General features: G+C 36.5%; 1 protein-coding gene across 1 annotated transcript in view; it reads right to left on the reverse strand.

The window, feature by feature from the left end:
- LOC127387341 (hornerin-like) overlaps positions 1 to 26649 on the reverse strand; it is a 73462-nt gene that overhangs the window by 5422 nt on the left and 41391 nt on the right. The window contains exons 20-53 of the mRNA XM_051625554.1: positions 25654 to 25695; positions 24338 to 24370; positions 22756 to 22791; positions 22594 to 22635; positions 22385 to 22420; positions 22232 to 22270; positions 21855 to 21890; positions 21212 to 21241; positions 20017 to 20052; positions 19365 to 19406; positions 19142 to 19183; positions 18197 to 18238; positions 16960 to 17001; positions 14103 to 14144; positions 13965 to 14003; positions 13606 to 13647; positions 13466 to 13504; positions 13020 to 13061; positions 12882 to 12920; positions 12711 to 12755; positions 12213 to 12254; positions 11322 to 11360; positions 10166 to 10204; positions 9429 to 9467; positions 9123 to 9161; positions 8513 to 8551; positions 7676 to 7705; positions 5297 to 5335; positions 4252 to 4290; positions 3839 to 3877; positions 3459 to 3497; positions 2564 to 2602; positions 1771 to 1806; positions 935 to 964 (exon numbers count right to left, since the gene is read on the reverse strand). Coding sequence (XP_051481514.1) covers positions 935 to 964; positions 1771 to 1806; positions 2564 to 2602; positions 3459 to 3497; positions 3839 to 3877; positions 4252 to 4290; positions 5297 to 5335; positions 7676 to 7705; positions 8513 to 8551; positions 9123 to 9161; positions 9429 to 9467; positions 10166 to 10204; positions 11322 to 11360; positions 12213 to 12254; positions 12711 to 12755; positions 12882 to 12920; positions 13020 to 13061; positions 13466 to 13504; positions 13606 to 13647; positions 13965 to 14003; positions 14103 to 14144; positions 16960 to 17001; positions 18197 to 18238; positions 19142 to 19183; positions 19365 to 19406; positions 20017 to 20052; positions 21212 to 21241; positions 21855 to 21890; positions 22232 to 22270; positions 22385 to 22420; positions 22594 to 22635; positions 22756 to 22791; positions 24338 to 24370; positions 25654 to 25695 — 1314 coding nt within the window. The remainder of the gene's footprint in view (positions 1 to 934; positions 965 to 1770; positions 1807 to 2563; positions 2603 to 3458; positions 3498 to 3838; positions 3878 to 4251; positions 4291 to 5296; positions 5336 to 7675; positions 7706 to 8512; positions 8552 to 9122; positions 9162 to 9428; positions 9468 to 10165; positions 10205 to 11321; positions 11361 to 12212; positions 12255 to 12710; positions 12756 to 12881; positions 12921 to 13019; positions 13062 to 13465; positions 13505 to 13605; positions 13648 to 13964; positions 14004 to 14102; positions 14145 to 16959; positions 17002 to 18196; positions 18239 to 19141; positions 19184 to 19364; positions 19407 to 20016; positions 20053 to 21211; positions 21242 to 21854; positions 21891 to 22231; positions 22271 to 22384; positions 22421 to 22593; positions 22636 to 22755; positions 22792 to 24337; positions 24371 to 25653; positions 25696 to 26649) is intronic.

A 26649-nucleotide genomic window follows, 5' to 3' on the forward strand; every position in this document is an offset into this window, starting at 1 on the left:
ACTTTTCTATTTGGTTGATTAAACAAGTAAAGGATTTAGTTTCACTTAATCCTTATTCCTTCAGATTATTTGCTTGAAACAGAAGTAAACTGATAACTTATAGATTGTTTTCACCATTCTGATTCTCAGAAGTGGCCTGTATATCATGAGAAGTATACTTATGGTAAGTGGGTTTTGCTTGATTTTATAAACTCAGAAAGATAAATATTCATCTAAGCAATTTTGACTACTGAAACAAAACTGAACCCACTCTCAAAGTAAGTAAGTTTAATTTCAGCAAAACAATAGGGTTTTGTGTTTTGTTTTTAGAAGTATTTACAAAAGTAGAGGGAATATACTAATTAGAAAGAAAAATGGAAATCGCTTTAACTTTTTTAATGTGCTGCTCTGCTCCTACTTGGAAGCATTTTGGACCAAGATTTTAGATTTAAGTTTCACTAGTTCAATCATACTGGCAGTAACCATCATAAGACGAACATTACTACACACACATGTTCAAAACCCAGTAGGTATAATGTATTTGGGAAACAGATTCTTAGAAAAGTCCCATGCCTCTCTTACAAACCAAAATAAATTAAATGTTTTGAAGCAGTTTGTCATGTCTGGATACTTCACAGAATTAGCACTAGTCTTCCTTTAATACACACACTGGAGAACATTACTACTTATTAAATTCAGGGTAAGGAAATTACAATTTACCTCCCTTGTATTTGAAAATAGAAATGTAGCTAGTTTTGAAGACAATACTACATTTGCAAATCAATATTTTTGTCCTCAGTAGGTTCAAAATATCTCATTTTAGCACAAGGTGAAAAAAAGCTTTCATCATACTTTCAAATTCACAGTCAGAATAATTTCAAGAAAGATAGTTGCTTAGGAATTTTCCAGTATGTGTATATACTACGAAAAATATACAGAGACAATGGTTACTTACTGAACTTCCACCAGGGCACACACATCCACCCTGTATAAAACACAACCAAACTTGTTTTCCTGTGTCTATAACTAGAAGAGGCCTAATTCTAATTACTAATTTGAGTTACTAAGTAATTTCGGATTACTAAGTCAAATTCACATTCTGCTACTGAAGGGAAAGGGACTATAAAATCCTTCTCATAGACTCACCAAGTTGAATCTGAAAAGTAGTTTCTCTCTCTCCTGTCCTTTCAGCCTAGCTGTGCACTTACTGATCAATGTTTTAAACACAGTCTTGTAATTTCTCGTTTAAAACTTACACTGAAAAGCTTACTCACCAGAAGGATGAGTAAAGAATTCTAAGTAGTCCTACACAAAATTTTGGTGGTTTTTTGTTTGTTTTGTTTTTCCCCTAGAGAGGCCAGAGTGCCTGGAATGCATGCACTGTTCTTTCATGGGACAGATGTTACAGCAAACACTAAATATTGCTTCCAGTGGAGGCCTGCTAGGTGATTTCTACCCTGATAAAACTAACTGAGATGTGGCCAGGGGTTCACCATTGTGAAAGTCTCAACTTCCCACATTACATCTGCACGAAATGTGTAAGAAGAAACATGTTTAGCAGCGAAGCAGGTACAGAAGCTCAAGTACCACTGCCATTCAGACAGTTACTGCTGGCTACTCTCACCTGTGAGATGTCAGAATGACAGGGAAAAAGAAAATGTGTTGTTGAGGCTTTGAGCAAAAAGGACAGTGGTGCAGGAAAACAGTTCTTGTGGAGAGGAAAGACGCACAAAGTAAATGATGGGTGCCTGACAGCAGCACAACTGAAGGGTGTGGAGAAAGAAAGCATACCTGTCCACCAGACTGCCTGCCTCCTGAAGAATAGCCCTGGAAAAAATGAGTAATTACATTACTGAGTAACATCATCACTAGTTCTCTGCGATCCTTAGTCTTTTAAATTGCTTCTCTTTAAAAATGAGCTTCTTAGAATTATGATCTGTTTAAGAAAGCATTTTCATGTAGTCACACATCATTAGCTCATGTCATGATCTGACATACCAGATAGACCCATACTCAGCCATCCTCCCTCAGATTTGCTTAAAGCTATTCTTTCTTAGAATGTTCCTTTTTTGGTAAAAAATACAGGTCAGTGTTCCTAATGCACTGTGTACCAAAACTTCAAATACTGTGAAAGTAGAAGCTTTACCTGTCCGCTATACTGGCTACTTCCTATACCCTAAAGAAATGAGAAAGCATTTTTTATTTGTTGCACATTCTTTAACTTATGACCTGTCCCAGAAAAAACACACTTTTAATTATCTTCTGTGGATTTAAGTATCACAGGAACGCAAATACTTCTTTTATAATCACACTGGCCTTTACAACAGCTACTGTGTAAGCAGAACAATGATGTTTAAAGGGCAGGTGTGAGCAGTGCTGCTGCACTGGGTTGTATGCTCAGGGCAGCCTCCTATGTTTTCTTGAGAGGGCTGACACAGCAGAAAGTCTTATATTCATCTGTTCTGCCTAAATGCTGTTTTGCTGTAAGTCGCCCCTTTATAAAATACTGTGTTTTTCACAAAACAGAATAAGAAAAAAGTGAACAATGGAAAAACTAACCCATAAATAGAAAAACAATTCTCACCTGTCCTCCATAATGGCTGCCGCCTGAGAAAGATGGACCCTGAAGCAGAGGTGCTAATTATTTATCTATCAAAATGCATGTTTAAGGGTTTTTGCAAGAAAGACTATTTTTTTGCTCTGTTGTGCGATGAAAGACTACAGAAAGATAAACACTCAACATTCCTTTATGTGTTCTAGGCAAGTTAGGGATAGTCTGTAACAGGAATCTTTTGTAATACTGATGATGAGCTATTAGGATTATATCGCTAGTTTCAGGAGACTGTATATAGCTAGTTTCAGAGACTGAAAATCTCTTTCTTTGCTAATTCCCTCTCCAATAAATCTGACAATTTTTTTTTATTTTTATTTTTATTTTTCTCAGAGGCCAAGAATGAGGTCTTGGGGATTTCACCCCATATTAAAGGCTATGCCACTAGGAACCTTATCCATAATTTTTCATTTCACAAGGGCATTAAACACCTTATCTTATTAACAACTCCTGACCTGTTCCCCTCCTGAGATATATTGCTCCTCCAATATATATTCTGCACTTTGCTGCAGGAAGCAAGGTGTAACATAGATTGAAGTGGAGGAATAATGGAATCCTGCTTCCAGCCAAACCTTACTGTTTAAGCTAAGAAACCATGACAGCAGCAGAGGGAAAAGAGTCCAGAATGAGAAGGGCAGGTTGGAGGGCTGAACAAGGCCAGAACTGAACTTACTGTGATACAGTGAAAGTACTGGCCCTTCATAGTTTTTGTCTTGTTTCAGGTCATGTATCTTTAGGTACCTGATCATCTATTACCAGATTAACAGAGTTAACTTGGAGTATTATTTTTTCAGTCAACAGAAAACCACCAAGTTTTGATGTAGTAGCTGGGTATTAAAATAAGGACTACACAGGAAGAGATGCTCACCTGTCCTCCATACTGTATGCCTCCTGAAGAAGGCTGACCCTGAACAAAAATAATGAAATTATTATCCACATCATACTACTCCTTTAAACCATGCTCCATATATCAGAGGTACCTCTTTTCTTTGAGAGCAAAACTGAGTGAACTGAACCAGACCATACAAAAAGGAGTGAGACTAATCTGCATTTAACATGAAGCATCACAAATTACATCTAAAAAAACTGCTGTGGCTTTGTATCACATACTTTTATAACTATACCTAGCAACAAATTTAAGTAAAGGATGAAAAAACAAAAAATCATCTCCTTAAAATGTTCTTTTACACAGAGAACGCCCAGTTCTCTTTGATAAAGTATTAAACACTACAAAGGAAGAATTCTCACCTGTCCACCATACTGGCTGCCTCCTGAGGAAGGTGAAACCTGAATATCAACAAAAAAAGGAAACAGAAACTTCTTTACACCCATTTCTTAGAATCATAGAATCATTTAATGAGGCTTTTAGAAATTTTACTCATCTTCAAGAAGTACTAATTTATTTCAGAAAGACATTACCTTTAGTCCTGCACAATTGAGTCAATCATATATTTAGCATTCTGTTTGTTCTTAGTCTTAAATAATGGTCTTAATCTGAACTTGTTTTGTTTAATCACATTAGCACCATGATTGCTACAGAAAAAGATTTACTGAGAAGACTTTAGACTAAGATAAATAAAGCTAGACAGCTGACTAGACAATTAATAAACTACAAGTTTGCAGAGGTTAAAACTATAAAAGTGGGAACTACTAATGCTTACTTGTCCACCATAACGGCTGCCTCCATAAGATGATGACCCCTGGAAAAATATTGACCATCATTTATTTCTGAATATATAATTAATCAAAATGAGTGGCAAAGACATCTGCATTGTGTTATTTGACTGTTTTCTTCCCAGAATAAAATCTATATTTTTGTCTTCCTTTAATTCACATTACTAGAGAAAAGAGATTACTAAAAAGTTTCTTGAAATATTGAGACATCTATCTGGATAATCCTTTACTTTGATAAGAGTCGAATAATGGCAAAACAAACATATCATATAAAATATGGAGGAAAAAAAAAAAAAGCTTAGATGTCCACCATACTGGCTAGCTCCAGAAGAATATGAATCCTGTAAAGAATACAAAATAAGTGAATCATCTGCTGTAGGATTTCCTTAAACCACAACATGACTCTCCCAGGACAGCAAGGGCAAGAGAACAAGGTAAGAGTGAAGGCAGGAGAGCAGGAGTTTCAGTATGCTTTAATAATGAGAGTTCAAAGGTTAGAAGGTAACTTGGGGAAATACTTGAGTTCCTAAGCAAGGTTAGAAGGCAAAGAAACCTACTGCTTTGTTTGTGTGACTTGCTGGCAAGGTTAAAGCAGTATTCTTAAAAGTTCCCCTGCTCATTTCTGGAAAATGGTATTTCTTTATTTGGAAAGCTGAATCCTGAGCCAAATCTAGCAGTAAAATATTGGCTGCCTAACAAGACTCTGAAAATCAAACCAAGCAAGTTCCCTGAAACCTCAAAAAGAGAAAAGAGATCTCTTTAAAGAGGGAACATTGGACTTGCTTTTCTTCTTAATGGAAAAAGGTCCACTAGGAATCAAAAATTCTAGATTTGGAGTAATTCTCTCCCCATATCTAGTGTTTGTGTGAGCATCATTATGCAAGTTTCACAAAATCAAGGTTGTTATTTGCTAAAAAAGCCAGCATATATTATTTTTAGGACATAATCAGACTCAATAATTAGTGTCACTTTGTGAGTTTTTCACTCATTTTGAAATGGCAAGCTGACTTTCCTTTTGGAAAGAGTGCATACCTGGCTACCGTACTGGCTGCCTCCGGATGAAGATGAGCCCTGGAAAACAAACAAAACAAACCCAGTTATTTTTCTCTAACAGTTCTCTTTTAAAGCAAAACTTCTTGAAGGACAGCAATATGTAAATCTCTATTTTAAACTTTTTTTTGCTTTGATTTAAATTCCACTCAAAACATAAAACCTAGCCTTCCTGACTTTAGTGTGTATCTGTCTACCATAACAGCTGCCTCCACAGCCCTTTCAGAAAGGAAACACTGTTATTTCACTTCAAAGGATCTGAATGAAGGATATGCAGCTTATTTTACAATCAGCACACTGCAGAATGACATCCTCACAAAAAGCTTTTAACATTCATTCATGCAGAGTACTACAGACCTTTTGAGTACTCTGAGCTTCCACAGGAGCTGCTAAGATCATAAAGAAATTAAGCTGGTTTGTTTTGTTTATACTTCAAGCATCTATCAGAAAAGTGTCCTTCATAAGGAATCTTAACTGTGTAAAACGCCCTGTAAAGAAGACATTAGACAATGTTTTGAGGTAGATTGCAACATTTATTTGGGAGAGAAAAAAGGACCTACAATCAGTATGCAAAAGCCATTTGCCCTGCTGAGGTACTGGATGCTTCTACACATTCAAGTACAGATTAGGTGTGTGCCTTTGAGACAAAATTCCTGATAGCCCCCACTCACTGTAGTTCGTTTTACATCATGGAGTAGAGTCAGAGTGAATGAACTGGATGCTGAAATTGTAGAATACTCTCTAGAGCACACTTAATGCATTCTACCTGAATGGACTTTTGGTTCAAGGGACCAGACCTGAGCAAACCCTTCCTGAAATGTGTATATAGTGTGGCCATCAGTTCATCAGCACTCATTTTTTCACAATGTGGAGTGAAACAGTCCTAGCAGTTTGCAGTACCTATTGGTGTAAAGACAACCAGTGTTCCCTCAGTCTTTATACACAATCCTCAATTCCAAACTGCTGTCCACAGGCAGCCAAGTCAGTAAAAACCAAAAGCCTCAATTGGAAGTTTGAAAGGAAAAATCCCAGCATTAATAGAAAGTTGTAGGACACAGATAGGTAAGAATATTTTCCTAACTGCACAAGACCAGTCCTACTTATCATGCAATATTCTGGTGACAGTGCCACAGACTTCTGTGGTAGGTACAAAAAGACCAAAATGTGTTGTGTTTTTTTTTTTAGTTTAGTGCAGCACATACAGAACTCCAATGACATGCAGTGCATGACCTTCTACTACATGATGAACAGAACTAGTGTTGGGGATGCTGTAAACAGGTCTTTCCTGCAAGAATTCTTATCTTTATGAGAGGGCCAGCATCATTAAATTACTGATGTATGAATATTAACTTTTCTTTCAGTCAGTGATCTAAGAGGAATACAAAAACATGTCCTTAGAGGATACTTTGACATAATTTCAAGGAAGCCAATGGAACTGACTTCTGCATATTTATATTGTTACATACCTGTGTTTGTGACAAACATTTTTCATTCAAAGACTTCTCTTTGAATGAATACTGTCTCAAATGGAAAGAGAAACTGTGACTGCTGCATGAGTGTCCTGTGTGTATTTTTAGTTGTAACTAAGGTAAGTTATTCTCACAAGTGTATGACTTTTATTAAGTACTAACGCTTTTTAAACTTTCAAGCCATTGCATTGACAAAACAAACACAGGGCACCCTTAAAAGCTGATGAACACTGCTTACATTTGCAGAGGAATCACTTCTGACTGAGGTAGGGGATCCACCCTGTTTGGGGGTGGGGGGGAAAGGGATAAAAATTAGCCTTTGTCTTTGATCATAAATTAAAAAATCAGGTTGTTTAGTCTGGAGAAAAGAAGGCTGAGGGGAGCCCTTGCTGCTCTCTACAACTACCTGAAAGGAATTTGTAGTGACATGTGTGTTGATGACTTTTGGCAAGTAACAAATGATAGGATGTGAGGAAAGAGCTTCAAGTTGCTCCAGGGGAGGTTTTGGTTGAATATGAGTAAGTTTTTTCACTAAAAAGGTTATCAAGCATTGCAACAGGCTGCCCAGGGAAGTGGTGCAGTCACCATGCCCGGAAATATTTAAAAGATGTGTAGATGCAGTGTTTAGGGACATGGTTTAATAGTGGACTTGGCAGGTTTATGATGTGACCTGATGATCCTAAAGGTTTTTTCCAACCTAAATGATTCTTCATCTTGGCATAATGAAAAATAACTCCTACCATGTCAGTAATATGTACATCACCAAAGGAACAATGAATATAAAATTAAGAGTATGTTCAAATAAGTAAGTTAGAAGTAAATAGGACTACAGATAATTTTCCAGTTAAATAATTTAAAAAATGAAAATGTATAATGAACAAATAGCACTTACAGAACTTCCTCCAGAACAATCACATCCACCCTGTAAAGAATGCAGAAAATGTTAAATGTTTAAGATATAAAGAGCACAGGACTGAAAGGGACTCCCATTACAACTCATATTACTACTTCTACCATACCAGGTATGCAAGCCTTAAAAGTTATATTTGTAACTGCCCAAGTGCCCAGCTTCTAGAAATTAGTCTATTTCCACCCCCCCCCCCCAACCCCGCTTCATTCTAACGTAACTATTCCTGCACTAATTGCTCTAGTGGAGCAAAAAACTTCTTAATTTTGCTATCTTCAGTTTTTTTATCGACCGTATTTACCCTAAAGACCTTACTCACCAAAAGGGTGAATAAAGAATTCTAAGTAGTATTACAGAAACAAAATTTATTTATTTTTCCCCTAGAGAGGCCAGAGTGCCTGGAATGCATGCACTGTTCTTTCATGGGACAGATGTTACAGCAAACACTAAATATTGCTTCCAGTGGAGGCCTGCTAGGTGATTTCTACCCTGATAAAACTAACTGAGATGTGGCCAGGGGTTCACCATTGTGAAAGTCTCACTTCCCACATTACATCTGCACAAAATGTGTAAGAAGAAACAGGTTTAGCAGTGAAGCAGGTACAGAAGCTCAAGTACCACTGCCATTCAGACAGTTACTGCTGGCTACTCTCACCTGTGAGATGTCAGGATGACAGGGAAAAAGAAAATGTGTTGTTGAGGCTTTGAGCAAAAAGGACAGTGGTGCAGGAAAACAGTTCTTGTGGAGAGGAAAGACGCACAAAGTAAATGGTGGGTGCCTGACAGCAGCACAAATGAAGGGTGTGGAGAAAGAAAGCATACCTGTCCACCAGACTGCCTGCCTCCTGAAGAAGTTAAACCCTGTAAATGTTGTATTTTCATTTAAAAGCTTTTCTTCACATTTGACATGTATATTTATTACATTGTCTATATTGTCTTTTACATTCTAAACTATGTGTGAAAAGATCTGTCTGGTTAAGAAGCTATTTTTACCTAGGGAAAGATTAATGAGAATTAAAAAAACCTCATAGTACCTCTGGAAATTTGCCTATTACCAATCTGGTAATATTTTTTTAAACATATACATTGGAAAAAAAAACCCAACAAACTAAACAAATAACACTGCAGAAAAATTCCCCACCTGCCCACCATACTGGCTGCTTCCTGATGAGGATGAGCCCTGAACAACCACAAAACCCATAAAATATGAATTAATACAAAGTATTTATTACTTTCATTGGCTCCTGATGTGAGAACATCAGTTTAATACATTAATTGAAATTTGACCACTTCCCTTATACTTGGACTTTTGTGTAGAGATATATGAAGTACCAAGTGAATTTTGCTCACAGATAAAAAATTAGTGTAATATGAGGACTCAAACTCTCCTATCCCAGATACTCCCGATCAAAAGCACAGAGTTAGTATTTACCTGTCCACTGGAGTAGCCACCACCTTGAGAAGATGATCCCTGCAAAAAATAGACCCAAATATATTTTTGTTTAAAATGTCTTCTGGAAAACAAGACTTTGTTGTTAAACAGTCATACACACATTTTTTTAAAACATGTTTAAATTTTTGTTGTTGTTGTTTAAAAACAGGTTGCCATTTGGTTTCACAAGGTATGAGGAATTCTAGGAGATAAATAGTTGGCCATAATTTACTCATCATGATAATTTTAAAATAGAACATCCACTTTGGAAGGGAACTGCAAATAATGAATAAAATAGATGCTTACATGTCCACCTGACTGGCTGCCTCCTGGGGAATAAAAATCCTGGAAAAATGTATTGAAATTACATGAAAAAAACAAAAACTCCCTATCTTTTGTAGTATAGAAAGAACAAGACATTATCTAAGTACTCCATCTTGCTTCTTCACATGCCTCAATTTTCTCTCATGGACTGCTCAAGACCAACAACAAAAAATTATTTCTGCATAAAACAGCACACGTGCCTATGCCTGTTGATAATTGCTCTTTTTGTGAAAGATATTCTTTTGGATACAATCATTAAAGTGTTCTTATATCTCTAAACCAAATAATTTCTTAGTCTGTGCCATTTAGTTGTCATTAAAATAAATAAAATGAGCGCCATGTAAAAATAACAGGAAAATGGAAGCCCTCACAAGTCAGTCATACAGCACAACGTGGCAAAAGGTTTCACTTGTCATAAATGCTGGACAAATCATGGAATCAAAGCCTTTTGCAGTCAGGCAATGAGTAAAAAAAGCACAGGAACCTGAACAAAGAAACTGTGGTACGGTGCTTGCCATGTACATTTCAGGCTCAAGAGCAGGCCTCAGCAACAGTTGGGACTGCTGGCAGTACTTTAGCAAACACTTCAGCCATATCCTCATTCCATCTGTGCTTGAGGGCTTCCACATCAGCTTCCACACAAGGTGCAATTTAGTTGGCCAGTAGTTGCCAAGCTGTGGGGCAGACACCCTGGCAACATACAAGGAAGGAGTGCTTACCCGTTCACTCTGCCGGCTGCCAGATGGTGAAGTGGACTCCTAAAAAAGATTATAATCTAGTTATTGCATGGCAAATATTTATTTTAGCCTTGCTGGATATCCACAAGAAGATTTTCATACAGAAACTGGTGGAAACTAGTTACATTATGCTTTCTGAAGTACACATCTGAACCCATAAAAATTTGTGGAGAATAGTTTCCTACTAACCAGGACACTGGAAAACTGTGTTATCAGAAATCAAAGTACAATCAATTACTCAAGACTCCAAGAAAATGAGACATTAAACTTGGGAAGTTTTATGTAAAGCTTCACCAGAATTAATAGGAAATATACTTTACTGAGGAGAAGAGACTTGTTTTTAAAGAGAAAACAAGGAGTTGCTACCACACTACATGCAAACAGACCATCCTATGTAACATTTTGACAAAGGAATTTGAATCTTATGTCTGGCATTGGAAAAACACAAATGAAGGGTAGTGTTAATCGAAGATGGAAAGAAAGGGAACTAGTCTGTGCACTAATGAACTGGGAAAAAAAAAAAAAGATTAAAGGTCAAATATGATGTTTTCCCAGAAAAACACAGGGACTTCTGTGGCAATTGTTACTAGAGTCCAGAATAATCAACATTTATGGTATACACTCTTCAGGAGATAAATCACAAAAAAGAACCCTTAAGAGAAGGACGGCTGACCTAATATATTGATAATATTGTTGTTGTAGTATTAGATCAGTGTTACTGTATTTAACTCAGCGAAAAAGTAGCCAAAATAAATAGCTGGAAGAAGTATCTGGTTGTTTTGTATAAGATGAGCATATACTGATATTGAGTTTTGATAGAAATTGTGAAATAAAGGATTAAAAAAAGGTATGATTGTTACATGCCAGAACTGTTGTAACTGCAATTTAAATTTGCCAAGTCCTTTTCATACCATAGCACAACAATGTGACAATCTACATTTTCCTTTATCCATAGGAAGAATGTAATTTCAAAAAAGTTACTGCAGAAAATTACTAAATAACAAGGATGATTAGAATGTACTGTGAATGAGCCCTTGAAGATAAGATAATGAGATAAGATAAAGGTTCATGTAAGTACCTAGATACTTTACAAAGGTATTAAATTCTGAAATTAATATACTTGAGAAGAAATGCTTACAATGGCATCATTTTCACTTCCTCCTATAGAAGGTGAATCCTGTAAAACAATGGAAAAACATTTTTTTTCTCATATTAAAAAGACTCTTAAATGATCTTAATTGTGGAGAATATTAAACAGAAGAATAAAAATAACCAGCCACTTAAAATCTCCAATTTTACCTAAACTAGGGAATGTGCACAAAAAGAAAACGTGTATAACTTCACCTGTTGCTTAAGCAGAAAAGGTTAAAACAACCCAACAAACCCTCCTTGTAACCATGCATTTTTATAAGGAAAAATGTTAGATAAATTTGATTAACAAAATTAACTATTCTTCACATTCAAAACGACCACTATCTTTGCTTTCTTTCCAGATCCTGCACTAGAATTAACAACACGACACAATTTTCTATGAACAAGCAATCTGAATTATGTGTATTTTATTTTTAAGAAATAATTTTGTATGACTTTGGTTGGTTAAAATGTATTGCTAAATAAAATACAAGATGGTCCCTATAGAATGATCCCACAATGAGATTCACATCAACAAATACAGAGTTCATATATAATATTTGCATTCCACTGGTCTTTCAACAGCTTCTGCATTAAGTAAGGTTTGTAAAGTAAATGCACAAAATATTTTGCTTTGGAATGAGCTAATGCATAAAAAATGAAGTAGTTGAAGCATTGAATAGTCACAGAGGCACAGTAAGCAGCAGAGTGTATATAGTGCATCACTTCCATTATGGAAACACTTGGAGTTGTAAAGCGATAAATAAAAGTAAAGAAACTAAAGGTTAAATGGCATTTCTATGGTCATTGCTTAAAAAGAATTTAAATATAGAAACCAGTGCCCATAAGAACCAACACAGCAATAGTAAGCTTGTGATGTGAGAGACATAGTATTTACCTGACCATAAGATCCAGCACCACTATACGCGGAAGATCCACCCTGTTCAGAAAATACCAATTATTTCCACATTGCAAACAGACTTTTAAAATTCTTTGGATGCTTACTGTAGGGATCCCTTTCTGGGGAGATTTAAAAACTATGAATATTTACTTATTTATCAGAATGGCTATTGAGCAACTGACAGTTACGTCCCTGAAAAGCATTAACACATTTTTAACTCAAATTCTATTTCCACTTTTGAAGAGATCTTCATTTTGCAGATAATTCAAAGCTAGCATTGTTGAGAAGAATAAGCTTTAACAGCTGAGGCTCTCCACTTTCTACTCCCTTACAAACTTTCATGCAACTTAGTTAAAAGTATATGCAAATTCATTCTGCAAAGACAAAAAAACATACCTTCATACAATGTAATGAGAGACAAAATAGAGAATATAGCTGTATGTAGGAACCAGGGTATTTGCCCTCACTACTCTTTACAAAGAGAAGAGTGTTTACCTGGCCATAGGATTCACTGCTGCTATCATAGACAGAAGACCCTCCCTGAACAGAAAAAAAAAAAAAGTTTATTATTTTGGTTCCCCCTGGAAAGAGTTTCCCTTCTTTCAAGGGCAGTGAAGCAAAGATAAGAGAAATCCATAATCTTCACAGATGAGGAATAACACTTACCTGTCCGTAAGATCCAACGGGATACATGGAAGGTCCTCCCTGTACAGAAAACAACATTTATTGGTTTGTAGTTGAAATGTTCTCCCAAGGAAGACTTTCAAACTGCTCCTGTACAAGCACAGTGACCAGAATATTTACCTGGTTACCAGAATAAGAGCTGTGGGAAGAACCTGGGCCATCCTGAAAGAAAAACACAGCCAGCTGTTTTCTTGCTGACAAGATGGGTATTTAAACAGCAATGTATTTGATTCTCACTTTATGCCCTTTCTCCCAATTTTGAGTTAATTTTTGTGTTCCTAAATAAAAACTAAGACCAATACTGTTGGAGTGGAAGAAGCCTTCTGGCAGTAATTGCCTTAGCCTGCTGAATTTTGAATTCCACAAGGAAGCCGCAGGTACTATTCTGTACTCCCTGTCAAACGTCACTCCACTAGGTTCCATCAGGGTTAATTTAAAGTTTTTACTCCAAGAGACAACTGTCAGGTCTGTAATTATTGTATGTCATGACACCCACAATATTAAGAGTGAAGGGACCAGGATGATGGGAGTCTGTGTTATCCTGGTAAGGGAGGAAGAACAACTACCTGTCCATAGGCTCCTCCGGGATAGAAGAAGGGCCCTCCCTGTGCAGAAGACAGAATGGGTTACTGGTTTATATTTGGCTGCTGCTTGAGGGGAAGCTTATATGGAGCTTCTGAATGGGGCATTTTATCTGAACGTTTACCTGGTTACCAGAATATGTGCTGTGTGAAGAACCTGGGGCTCCCTGAAATGAAAACACACACTAGCTATTTTCTTGCAAACAGAATGGTGTAAATAGCAACGTACTTTGCTTTCACTTTAGGCCAATACTGTTAAAGAACAAGGAACTTATAATCAGTAATTTTCTTAGCTGAATGAAAGATCATTCCATGGAAGTTATAAACACAATTCAGTCTTTTCCTCTGATAAACTTCATGTTGCAAGTTAAAAATGATTGATTCAATTCTTGGATGTTGTATTTCACAACAGCCACTACATGTGGAATATAGGAATGAAGATAACAGATGCCTGTTATCTTCAGAGACAAGGAGGAACACTTACCTGTCCGTAAGATCCAACGGGATACATGGAAGGTCCTCCCTGTACAGAAAACAACATTTATTGGTTTGTAGTTGAAATGTTCTCCCAAGGAAGACTTTCAGACTGCTCCTGTACAAGCACAGTGACCAGAATATTTACCTGGTTACCAGAATAAGAGCTGTGGGAAGAACCTGGGCCATCCTGAAAGAAAAACACAACCAGCTGTTTTCTTGCTGACAAGATGGGTATTTAAACAGCAATGTATTTGATTCTCACTTTATGCCCTTTCTCCCAATTTTGAGTTAATTTTTGTGTTCCTAAATAAAAACTAAGACCAATACTGTTGGAGTGGAAGAAGCCTTCTGGCAGTAATTGCCTTAGCCTGCTGAATTTTGAATTCCACAAGGAAGCCGCAGGTACTATTCTGTACTCCCTGTCAAACGTCACTCCACTAGGTTCCATCAGGGTTAATTTAAAGTTTTTACTCCAAGAGACAACTGTCAGGTCTGTAATTATTGTATGTCATGACACCCACAATATTAAGAGTGAAGGGACCAGGATGATGGGAGTTTGTGTTATCCTGGTAAGGGAGGAAGAACAACTACCTGTCCATAGGCTCCTCCAGGATAGAAGAAGGGCCCTCCCTGTGCAGAAGACAGAATGGGTTACTGGTTTATATTTGGCTGCTGCTTGAGGGGAAGCTTATATGGAGCTTCTGAATGGGGCATTTTATCTGAATGTTTACCTGGTTACCAGAATATGTGCTGTGTGAAGAACCTGGGGCTCCCTGAAATGAAAACACACACTAGCTATTTTCTTGCAAAAATACACTGAAGTGAGTAAATTTCTGAATTTCTATTCTTTAAAAAAATAGACTTCAGAAAGGATATTTATGCAACTATTAGAAGAGGACACTGGTTATTATTAGAGATGAGGGAACCTTTAGCAGGTACTTTTCTGTTGAGGTTGAAGACCTAAAAGAAATAGTAACTTTTTTTTTCCACTCCTAATCACCAAATCATTGGTTATACCCAGAAGACTCCATATTTTTACAGATGATCATAACCCCAATTGTGTTTTTAAAAATTCATATAATACCAAACTTCTGAAGTATTACTAGGACTTTGGAGAGCAGAATTTTTACCTCAGCACTTAGAGGAGAAGACTATTTACAAGTACGTGACATCTGTTCTTACTGTTACTTCCCTTTTACATACAAAATAGACAAAGTATTATTTTATGGTTAGACTGCTTCCTTAGACAAAATTTGTAGACTAAGGCTCTTGTCTTTAGATGAAGCTTTGAGAAAAAGTGGAATAATTGCAGTGTGAGAAATCTGTGGAGTCACATAAGCAAACACATTTTTTCCTTTGAAACAGGATGGGTTTGATATGTACAGCTTTTACTCCTAATTGATAGTCTTTTCCCAGTCTGGACAGACCTTCACATAACTTGTAGCTTTTAAGTTTAAAAGAAATCTTTTTGCAAGATCTTTCATCCTGGGCTGAAGAATCTTCAAGGACGTACACGAATGTCTCTTTTACATAAGATTTATGAATGCTGCCTTCTTTATACATATACAGCTGCCTATACCTTGCTTTGTTTGTTCAGAAGAACGAACCTGCCTATCATGGCCCATGCTTTTACATGCTAATCTTAGGCACTGCTACTGCCATACACAGAGGATTGACCCTGCACATAAAATGAAAAAAAGTCAGATTTTTAATTCAGCTTGTTCCTTTGCAAAGATCACTGAACTCTACTGTTGGATGAAAACCAAGAGCAAGACTATTGCTACCTATTTTATCATAAGCCTATCAGCTGATACCATAACAAACCGAAATACAAGACTCTTGTGTATCAAAGTAAACACATCTGCACTGAGAAGTGGTTCCCTAACGTGTCAAATTTAGATGTCTAATTTTCTTTGTGTTGAAAATTATTGTTTGATAGCAACTAAATACACTATCCTTCCTCTGGCCAAGCTGTGGTGGCTTGCTGTTAAACACTAAGCCTCTTTTTGTCTTAATTTAAACATGCAAAAGAAAAAGGCCATATTAGAATGCAAACTTGCATAAGAATGCCCACCTTTTTCCTTGTAAAGGGCTTTGCTTATATAGCATTACAATCACACGACAAATAATGAAGTTTTTCCTCAATGAAGTTTTACTATTAGTTATTTTAATAGACCAGTCTTTATTTTAGAACATGTAGGTCATGAATACTGCTCAGCCTCAAATGTATGAAAGAGGCAGGATTTTACCTGACAAAAATTATTGTTGCAACACATTAAAAGTGACAGTTAAGTTCACAAAGTAGTAATTTCTTTACACAATTAATTTGTTTCAATAGCTTGCTTTTGTATAGAAAAAGTAATCCACTCTATGATTCTTGTTGAAATTAAAACCTATAAAATTACACCATTCTAATGGGTTTATTTAAATACAGTTTAAATACAGTTTCAATAAAAGCTTCAAAAATAAGTTTTCAGGTAGAAGATAAGCTATAATGGCTATTAACCTCATTCCTTGGCATGGAGGCACTGCCTAGGGGAAAAGTTGATCCAGTGCCACTGATAATGAAATTGCAGTGATTCTCTTTATGGGAAAGATTAGGTTAAATATTGATTTAAGATATTTATTTTTAAAATATTTATCAGATTTTGATATTTTAGTCATAGTATTTTATTGCACCAGTGAGAAGGACAAGGACACAAATTCTGTGGTTACTACAGGGTACATTGACTCTGGTTTTTGAAAGTAATGAATAATTAGCACAAAACAGTCAACTGACAGAGCATCTGGATTACCAAGTACAGTTACAGAAAGTTAGAGGCCAAATGGTAATTAAGCAGTTACAGCGGGACTCATTCCTTCATTTAATTGTATATAATTCTATCCATATTAAGGAAATTACCAATAATGTTTAGTGTTACCCAAGTGTCCATGCTTATTAGGTGACTAATTAAACATGTACCATTATGTAAATGAAAGTATAAACTCAGAAAAATAATTACCTGTCTGTGACCACTGCTCCCATCAGGACAAGTGCAATCACCCTATAAATTAAAAAAGGAAACAATTATTGCTTTAAGGAAGTTTAAAATAAAATCTTACTTCAGATGTGAAACTGCATTTAGAGGAAGAAACACTGTTGAGTAGCTTTGACTTTTCCTATACCTAGAACAAATGAGGGGACAGCAGAGCTCTACAGATTTAATGTTTGCTTTGAAAGTGCCCTGGTTTGAGCCAGGATGAAGCCAATTTTCCTTTTACTGATTTATTTTTTTTCCTTCAGTAAGCTTTCTTTTAACTAGTACCAGAGTGTTCCAACTAAGACCGATGCTGGTGGAATGTTTTTCTAACTGCTGGGTCTTCAAGGTCACACCTTCACTCTGCTGGCTCAGTATGGGGAGATCTATGACCCCCTTTCCCATCGGAGGCTGAGTTAGACAGACAGCAAAACTGGCCAGAGATATTCCATTCCATATATCTATGTAAGCTCAGAGGAAGGTCAGAGATCACAGAAGACAGCTTCCTTCCTACTTCTTCTTCCCTTCTCTTCTGGCCATGGCTGGCGTCCAGGGACGACTCCGTCCATCCATCACTGTCAACCCCTAGGCTGTGCATCTCCTGACCCTCATCACTCTGTTCTTTCTCCAGCAGCAGTCCAGAATTTTTTGGGACTGTTCACAGCTCAGGAGATGCTGTGGGAATTGCTGCGGGTGGGGGGAGGCGAGAGGCTTTTGCGTATATCTGAACACATTTGTATATAATTGTATATATTTTCTCATATCATTAGTGTTTAATTAAAGCTGTGTAGCTTAGTTTTCAATCCAGCCAAGTCTCTCTATTTTTCTCTCTCTCCTTCCCTACCTGGGTGGGAGGGGATCGAGAGCATTGTTGTCGAAACTGAGTCAAAGGGTGACAGGAAGTCAGACTGATGCTCTCTCAGTGCTCAATGACAGATGCCTCATCAAGAGAGAAATACCAGGGTAGTCAGGAATACAGAGAACCATTGTGCTCTGACCAGTAACCCGCATGTGAAATTGAAACAGTGTTAAGAAGTGATTTCAGAGAGCCATTTCAGATAAATGCAATCTGAACAGGCTCACTTCTTTTACAGATTAAAACGTAACATCACCAAATCCCCATGCAAAACTACTGGACTTAAACTCTGACTCCTGAATGTACTTAGTTGAATCACCAGGAAGCTATCTGGACAAGACTAGATAAAAATAAAAAAATTCTGACCTGACCACTTGATTCACCACTGGTTGCAACAAATGATCCACCCTGTGGAGAAAACAATTGTTTTTTATAGAAGTATTTTATCAGGATCTAACATGTATAAGATTGTGTAGTGAGAAATAAGGTGACAAAATCTTTCTATTAACCCCCTGCACCAACAAACATTATCTGTTCAGAACTCTCTGCATGTGTCATTGTGAAAACGCAAATTTGGATGAAACTTACATAGTGACTGGATACAATACACAAGGAATGGGTATCAGGAAAACTAATTAAGAAAACTGTTACTCTAGAGCTCAGAGATCTGACTGGACTATTGAATTAAACTTCAGACTCTGAGACAGGACTAAACTAGTATTACATCTACATAACGCTGGGCATTGCAGGATTCCAGTTCTCTGGAAAGCTGATGGGTGCCATTAGAGTACAGACTATTAAGAAAAACAGAATCAGGTGCTGCTCTGCATCAGTTAAAATCCACACAATTCTATAACATACACACTACTGCAGTAGTACCTAAGTATACAGAATATGAAAGTTCAACCTACTTTTGTAACAGGAGTACATCATCACTAATATGTACCTTGTTACTAAATCCTAAATGAAACAGAATTATACATCTGGCAATTATCATCATTAGTACTGGATATTTTCTAAAAAACAGATTCTAAAACTACTTATTTTGTGCTTAGCACAAAATTTTTTACAAAATGTTACATAAAGAAACACCTGCAAATCCTGTTTTGTGGAGCAAAAAACCAGAGGAGACAGTATATCCTGGGCCCATTATCCTTATTTAGAACAATGAAAAAATATTAAATTATAGGGAAAATGCTGTCAAATCAAAATAGCATCCTTTATCACAGGTATATTAGTGAAATCTAGTTTTTGGAAATGAAATGGAAGTTATCAGAAAGCTCCTAGCAATGACGTAGACACTTTGTTTACCTGGAGGTTAGTGTGGCTGCTATTTGAAGTAGAAGACTCATTCTGTGAAGAAACAAGAAAGGATTCATTTTTTTGCAAGGGTGATAAATTAAAATACACAGTTCTATTAGGAAAGAACTACCTAACCCTAAACAGAACACTCTGTTGTGGAAACTAGATCCTTACTCTTCTTTTTCTAAGTAATACTAGCAGTAGTTCAGAAAAAGTTACAAGAATGGTTTACCTGTACATCATAGTCGCTTCTTCTCAGAACATGTGATGTATCCTGTAAAAAACAGATACAGTTTCTATTAGGAGATGAAAACTCTGTGATCAGTGTCAGGCCCTCTTGCTTTCTGTATTATTTAACAACTCCAGACCCTTTAATGCATACATGGGGTAGGAATGCTTTATTATAAAAGGTTTTTTGCACATAATTTTTATAGGCCACTGCAGAGTCTGACTTGAAGCTTTTCAATACACATATTGCTCTCCTCTATAACATGCTGAGCACAATAAATTACCAAATATTATTCTTTGTTACTTCAACTAATATTCTGGTTATCTGGTTAATTTCATTTTAACTTTAGCTTGGTCACTGTATGTGCTTCCTGAACAGGAATTTGAGCTGCTCTATACCTAATAGTAGGATTTTCCTGTCTTTTTTTTTTTTTTTTTTTTTTTTTTCCCCCCGTGTATCTACTTCCTTTAAGGTAAATTAATACAAAAAGCAAATATCCAAGCTATTTTAGTTTTTCCTTAAATAGAACAGTAATTCGGATGAACATAATAAAGGAAAAATTAGGTGTAATTGGGACAAATTAGGCAAAGTTAGGGCAAAAATCCTACAAGCAGTAAAGAAGAAGGAAAAAAAAAAAAAGGTACAAGGTACTTACTCGGGCAACAACTTTCTTTTTTCCACAACCAGAACTCTGTAAAGGAGCCAGAAGCCAAATATTACTTTATAAATGCAGCCATCCACACAAGACTTTCAGCAAAAATCTACCTAAACTGTAAGAGCCTTTAAAAGCATATTCTTAGTCTGTTTTCACCTTATCACTTCTTCATCAGGAGTTTCTGCTTAGTGGAGTTTCCCTCAGCATAGCTACTGTGGTTTAGAGTCAGTCTGTATACTGAATTTTTGGGATTTTAAATTTTATTTTTTTTTAATTTCATACCCTTCTTTGTGAGAACGTATAGAAGCAAACTTGTTTACAACAATAAGCACTGAGTAAGGATAACCAAGGCAATAAGAGCATCTTTTGTGAACAAAGGAGGAAGTGATGAGACTCAAAGTCCTGCTGAAGGATTTTTTTTATTTTTTTTTTCCACAACCTTTTGGATTAAACCTAATGTAATGCATTCAAGCTAAAGACAAGCAAAACCAAAAGATGTTTTCAGATGGCCTCCTTACTTCCTAGTTTACATATCTGGTGCAGTACTAAATACTAGGGAGGAAAAACAGGGAAAATAAAGAAGCAGTCAAGTATATGGCTGACAACTGAAGAAAAGGCAAGTTGCTGGTGACAGAAGATGGCAGTAAAACATAAGAAGATGAAAACAGATGGAAAAAGCTTTTTGATGAACAGAAAGAAATACAGAAAAATGTCACTAATTTACACAACAAGTATTTTCTTGGTCACAAGCTATCCATGTTCATCACAGTTTCTGCTTGTAGGACAAATGGAAAGTCTCTCTCAGGGAATGTTACTTTACAACACTAGCAAATATGCAAGTTTAAATTAGAACAAGTGGAAAAAGCTTGAGGTGTCTACATGCCTCATGTACACAGATGGTTAATTCCCAAATAGCTATCTAGTCAAAGTGCATATGCTACAAAAAAAATATCTGAGTTAGCATATATACTTAGAAGTATTGTGCAGTTATTAAATAATAATGCAGCAGCCTTGAGAACAGCAAGAAGGGACTGATTACAGAGAAATACAACAAGTATCTAATTCTTTAATTAATTTTTGAAGGGTGTTATAAAACAACTATACTTTATAATTAGAGGCCCACAGGAATAATCCAGAGGTGTTCAGTTACTGTCATTAACCATTTGACTATTGCAGAAGAAAAAAAAGCACTTACCTGACTTTTGGCACTATAGGTAGTTTCATTCTGGAAAAGAATACATTATTTCCCTCTTTATGAATTATTTAAATACAGTAAACTCATAGAAGCCTGATTCTTTCTGATACTGCATACAGACATAATAGCAGTATTTTGTTGCTCATACATTCCACAGTCTTGCCTAAATTACTTTGAAATCCTACCATTCCACTCTTAAAAACATGTAAATAGCAACTTTCTATTGGTAGAAATGTAACATGAAAAGCAGTGGAATATCTCCCACTGTATCTCCTTTCTTTATTTCATTGTATGCATTTAAAGCTTGTCTGTAGGATTTTTTTTTTTTTTTTTTTTTGGGGGGGAATTACTGTAAAATGAGTCCTTAGACTTTAAAGCACAATCCGTAAGTGCAAAGCCACTGAAATAGTTTTATCCATATTTCATTTCCATATGTTAAATGCATTTAAAAGCACAAAATATATCTGTGAACACATGACAATTTTCAGTAAGAAAACATGCAGTTGTTGAAACAGCTATTAGCTTGGGAATTCAACATTCTTTCTGGATCATTCTGCTCACAAGACTGCATCTAACAGTGCAATATTTTCCTGCCTATGTGAAAAATATTGTGATGAAAATATATTGGAGAAAGCATACTCACATCATCACAAGCATTGGGATTATCATCTGAGGAACCCTGTGAATCCAACAAAGACATCAGATACCAGTTATTTCCTCACAAAAATGGATTGTTAAAAATTCACTTTGATACTGTGCTCTGCAAGATAGAATTGAGGCTCATGCACATAAAAAGCTGCTGAGTTAAATTAAAGTAATATCTTCATAAGGAAAATAATGAGCCAAATACATGGCTGCAATAGTTCCATTCTTCAGTAAAGGAAAAAAAAACAAAATTAACCCAAACCAAAAAGAGCTCAGAAAATACTACATTTCAATACCTATATGAGAAAGATGATGCAGGGACTACAAGACTAGCATGAAGTAATAACTAACTAGGAGAAAAAACAAACTAGTTACCTGACTATCATAATAGCCATCTGAGGAGGATGATCCGCCCTTTAAATAAACAAACAAAAAAAAGAAAATTAGGGTACAGAAAACCTGATTTTGAGCAGAGGCTGAAGCTTTTTATGATGTGACATCCAAGTAGAGAAACAGAACATTACTTACATTGCCACCACCATAGCTTTGTGAGAAGGATCCACCCTATAAAACAAACAAATATAAACCCTACTTGAGAAGAAACTGAGACTTTTTGGGGGTTGTAAAGCTGAAATAAACATTGCCTGGGATTACTTTGAACAAATACAACTTTCTAGTTATCTAGATAACAGACATGACAAAAATTCTTACCAGGAGAAAAATCAAGGTCTACCTACCTGGTTGCTACCATAATTTTGAGAGTATGATGATCCATCCTGCTTACAAAGAAAAAAAAAATAAATTAATATTACAATACTGCAGCTAGGATATTGTTCAGCCATTGTGGAACCTGTGTGAAATAAAACCTCAGTGGGAGGAAATAATCATCCAGTACTCACTTGGCTATCACCATTGCTTGATGAGTATGATTCACCCTGTGGTAAAAAAACAGCAACAGTTATAATGCTGGAGGGCTTAATTTGATTGGAATCCACAGAGCTAGCACTATGAGGCTGCTGAGTTCTTTCTATAGAAATAGAATTTCAGGGCTGTTAAAAAGTATGTTTGAAGAGAATGAGGTACAAGCTGGAGCTGGGGAGACTACAAGAGTCTTTACCCTCACAAGCAAGAAAACTATCCTCTGGATTAGAACTCCTTAAATTATATTTTTTTTTACCAATGAATAAAAAAGGAGCTACCTACCTGACCATTCTGTGCTCCATCCTGTACACTAGACAACAATTATGCATGCTTTAGGCACTTACTGTTTGACTATGGGTTACTTTTAATGAAAACTATGATACTTGCTTAGGAGGAGTAAGAACAGAGACAGATACGCAATATAGATATGATTTCTAACCTAGTAAGCGTAGACTGCCAGAAGTGCAAAGGTAAGTACTAGATGACACGTCAAGGAACCAGAAACATCTAAGAAATGCCTAGTACAGTGATGAGTTTTATTCTGAACAGACTTTAAGGAATGTTACCCTGGTAGCATTATTACACAGAAAGCTGTGAGCTGTGAGATACAGTGGTCTTGAGGAAAAGGTTTTAAATGAAACACTCAGTACGTTTCAACATGTCTGCTTTAGAAGAGGAATGTAACTCCTCCAAGTGAAATCAGAAGAGAGGTTTGTAGGAGTATTAGTGTCAAAAGTGGATAAGAACAGTGAAATCCAGAGCTACTGAACTGAGTGGAATATTTACCATGCACTAAAATGGGGCTTAAATTTCATCCAGAAGAAGACAAGAAAGATGAAACAAAGTATGATATTTCAATGTTCTATAAGTTTTTTACAACAAAATTTAAGTGTTTCCTGTAGTCTTAGAAAGGAGTAGCTCATCTTTATAAAAACAAACAACAAACCAACTTGAAAAACTATTCTAAATTATATACCTGTAACACATAAGATTGTTTCAAGTTACAATAATAAATTACATTGTATATACTATACCACATATCATTACAGCAGTATGTGTTGTTTATTTACACTGCTAAAACACTTTATTTTTTAATACAATGAATGTAGCTGATTTTTCTATTTCTTATGAAAAATCAGTGAGAAATACCACAAACAGAGCAGACACCTATCTATACTTCACTGCACAGCCTGAATGAATTGTTAAGCTGCTCTCTTTCAGGAACCTTAAGTGGCAGTCCTACAATATCTTCTGGCTTTCGATGGGAAGAGTCCACAGAGAAGCTGGTGAGCTCCAGCTCAGATTTGCATAGTGCCAACTGAGTAACTGCAGCAGACTTGTTCTTTTGAGGATCTGACCTTAATTTCACAGGCACAACGCTAGAAAAAAGGGGGGGGAAAAGACCCCAAGTGGCTGCATAGGAAGATAGTGAGTTCCAATCTCATTATTGGTACTAATTACATGGATTTGCACTCCATGAATCTGAAGTTAGTACTAACTGAGTTAGTGTGAAAACTCATTTTAGGTGCATGATAAAATCAGGACAGGAAGGCCATTTACCTGGTGGCAGGGATTGCTATCATAGGAAACACCCTGTTAAAAAGCAAGCAAACAAATCAAATGGTAAATGCTCAAATTTTAATTTTCTTGCAAAGTCATTAGCTTTCTCAAAATTTCTTATGTTAGAATTAATGTAACAAGACTCAACATAAAACTTTACAGAGGGGAAGTTTAATTTTATTTAACCCTTTAAGTCTGTGGCTATACCCTCTGTCACTTCCATAGCCACAAGTACCAAGACACAGGAACACAGATGGCTGGTTGAAACAGGACTACTTGTGTGCCGTATGCAAAGTGAGGTAGGCTGGCAATTGATGTCTCCCTGTATTGTTCTATTTCCTTTCAACTGGTAAAGATGAACTGGTTTTTGTTGGGTTTGTTTGTTTTTCTTTCTTTTTTCAATTGGACAGTCCTTCTAGGAATCAACAGTTACTGCTGTGTGACCATCTACCTCAAAATCTTGCTAGCTCGGCCCATCACAGATCTTTGGCCAGGCTGCTGCCCAATAACTTTAATTTCCCTGTTTTGCTTATATTTTGGCTACACTCAGTCTTCCTGGTAGGATAACAGGATGAGAAACAGTACAGACAATGAGTTCTACTCTCAGAGTACAGGTCATCTTTTGGTAAGCCAACCTGTGACAAAGCTTTGGTGAAATAACAATCTTCAGTATCTGTCAGTTTCACTGCTTTTAACTGCATTCTTGTTGTACAGTTTACAATGTTTTCACTTGCATTTCCATTCATACTGAACTCATAACAATCCTAGCATTTGTGCTAAATATTTCTGTTAAAACTTTCCATATTTATACATCTCTTTCATATATTTCTTTCCCCAATTTATTTGAATATAGGTTTACCATCAGGGCCTCATCTATGACCCTTTCACCTGGGATCTCACCATTGAAGACACTGTCTTTACACCACTGTAGGCATACAGAAGTTGAAATGTAGCAAGAATGAAATTTACTAATCTAATTCTTATTCCACAGAGGCCAGTCTCTGATCCTATCACTTTCTGTTGGAACTAAATGGAGCAAAATCCAGAAATCATTCTCAAGCAAAGATTTCATCTATTTACTGAGTAGACAGATGAATCACTACCTTTTTGTCTTCTGTGAGTAATGCTACGTGGGAGAAGCCACTTTATTTTTGTTATGACCAGCAATATCTTGATCTCTGTGCTAGATAATTCCAAGTAACAATGAAAACAGAAGACTGTTCACAAAAACCAAACATTATATAACTTAATGAAAATATTTCTACTACAAAGAGAATTGGGTCTAGTTTTCAAACAGTTTGGAAAAGGGTACTTACTTGTCCACAACCACTGCTGCCACTTGAAGATGACCCACCCTGCTGGAAGGAAAAAAAAAAGAGCAGCTCAGTAACCCAAATATTCCTTGTCTCCATTACAAATACAGAACAACATTTTAAAAGGCTTTAGCTGCCTGACTGATAGAAAGGAAGACGACTAGCTACAACATAGTGTAAATTTCTGTGTAAAGAATTGTGTATCCTGAACATTATAAAAGTGCATCGAAAAGCTCACACATATATACACTGCATTCTAGGTGAGAAAGAGGTTTTACAATGAGCCTGCTGTTCCCAGGCCCAATGAAAAAAGCACACAACTGCCAGTTCTAATGAGAAATTACTATAATATTTCAAAAAACAAACACACAATTATAAATAAATAAATTGGAACACCACATACATGCTGTAGACTGACTGCTGCTTACCTGGCCATAGGAAGTACCACCTTGAGGCTGGAAGCTCTGTAAGAAAGGCAAGAACTCATTTGTAAACAAAGCTGTAGCCTTAGCACTGCTGCAACAGAAAAACCATTTCCACTAAAAGTTGCTCTGTACTATGTCCTTTTTCCTTCAGGGTAATCCAGTGTTAGGAACCAAAATAAGGGACCACTCAGCCATACCAAAAAGGAAATTCCCCACTCAATCCCCCAGGTCCATTTACCAGGCAGGTGCCTACAGAGAAGCTCAATATATTTCAGCAAAAAGAAGTCTCACCTGGCCATAGGACTGGCTGCCTTGCGACCCCTGTAACAAAGAGAAGATAATTACCACCTTGACTAGGAGGCTTCTATAAAGAGCATAAAGTTTATGGAATTCAGCTGCACAAGGGTTTCCCAAAAAGGCTCTTCTGGAGCTACAGGAGACAGAGAGGTACACCAGCATCTGTGCAGCAGCTATTCCTATGTTCAGCAAAAGCCATGAATCTAATGAAAATGTATACTGCCAAAGGAAACACCACTCCCAAAAAACTGCCCCTTGTCCTGGCCACAAGCAGAGC

The sequence above is a fragment of the Apus apus genome, chromosome 7 (assembly GCF_020740795.1).
Source record: "Apus apus isolate bApuApu2 chromosome 7, bApuApu2.pri.cur, whole genome shotgun sequence".
Lineage (NCBI taxonomy): Eukaryota > Metazoa > Chordata > Aves > Apodiformes > Apodidae > Apus > Apus apus.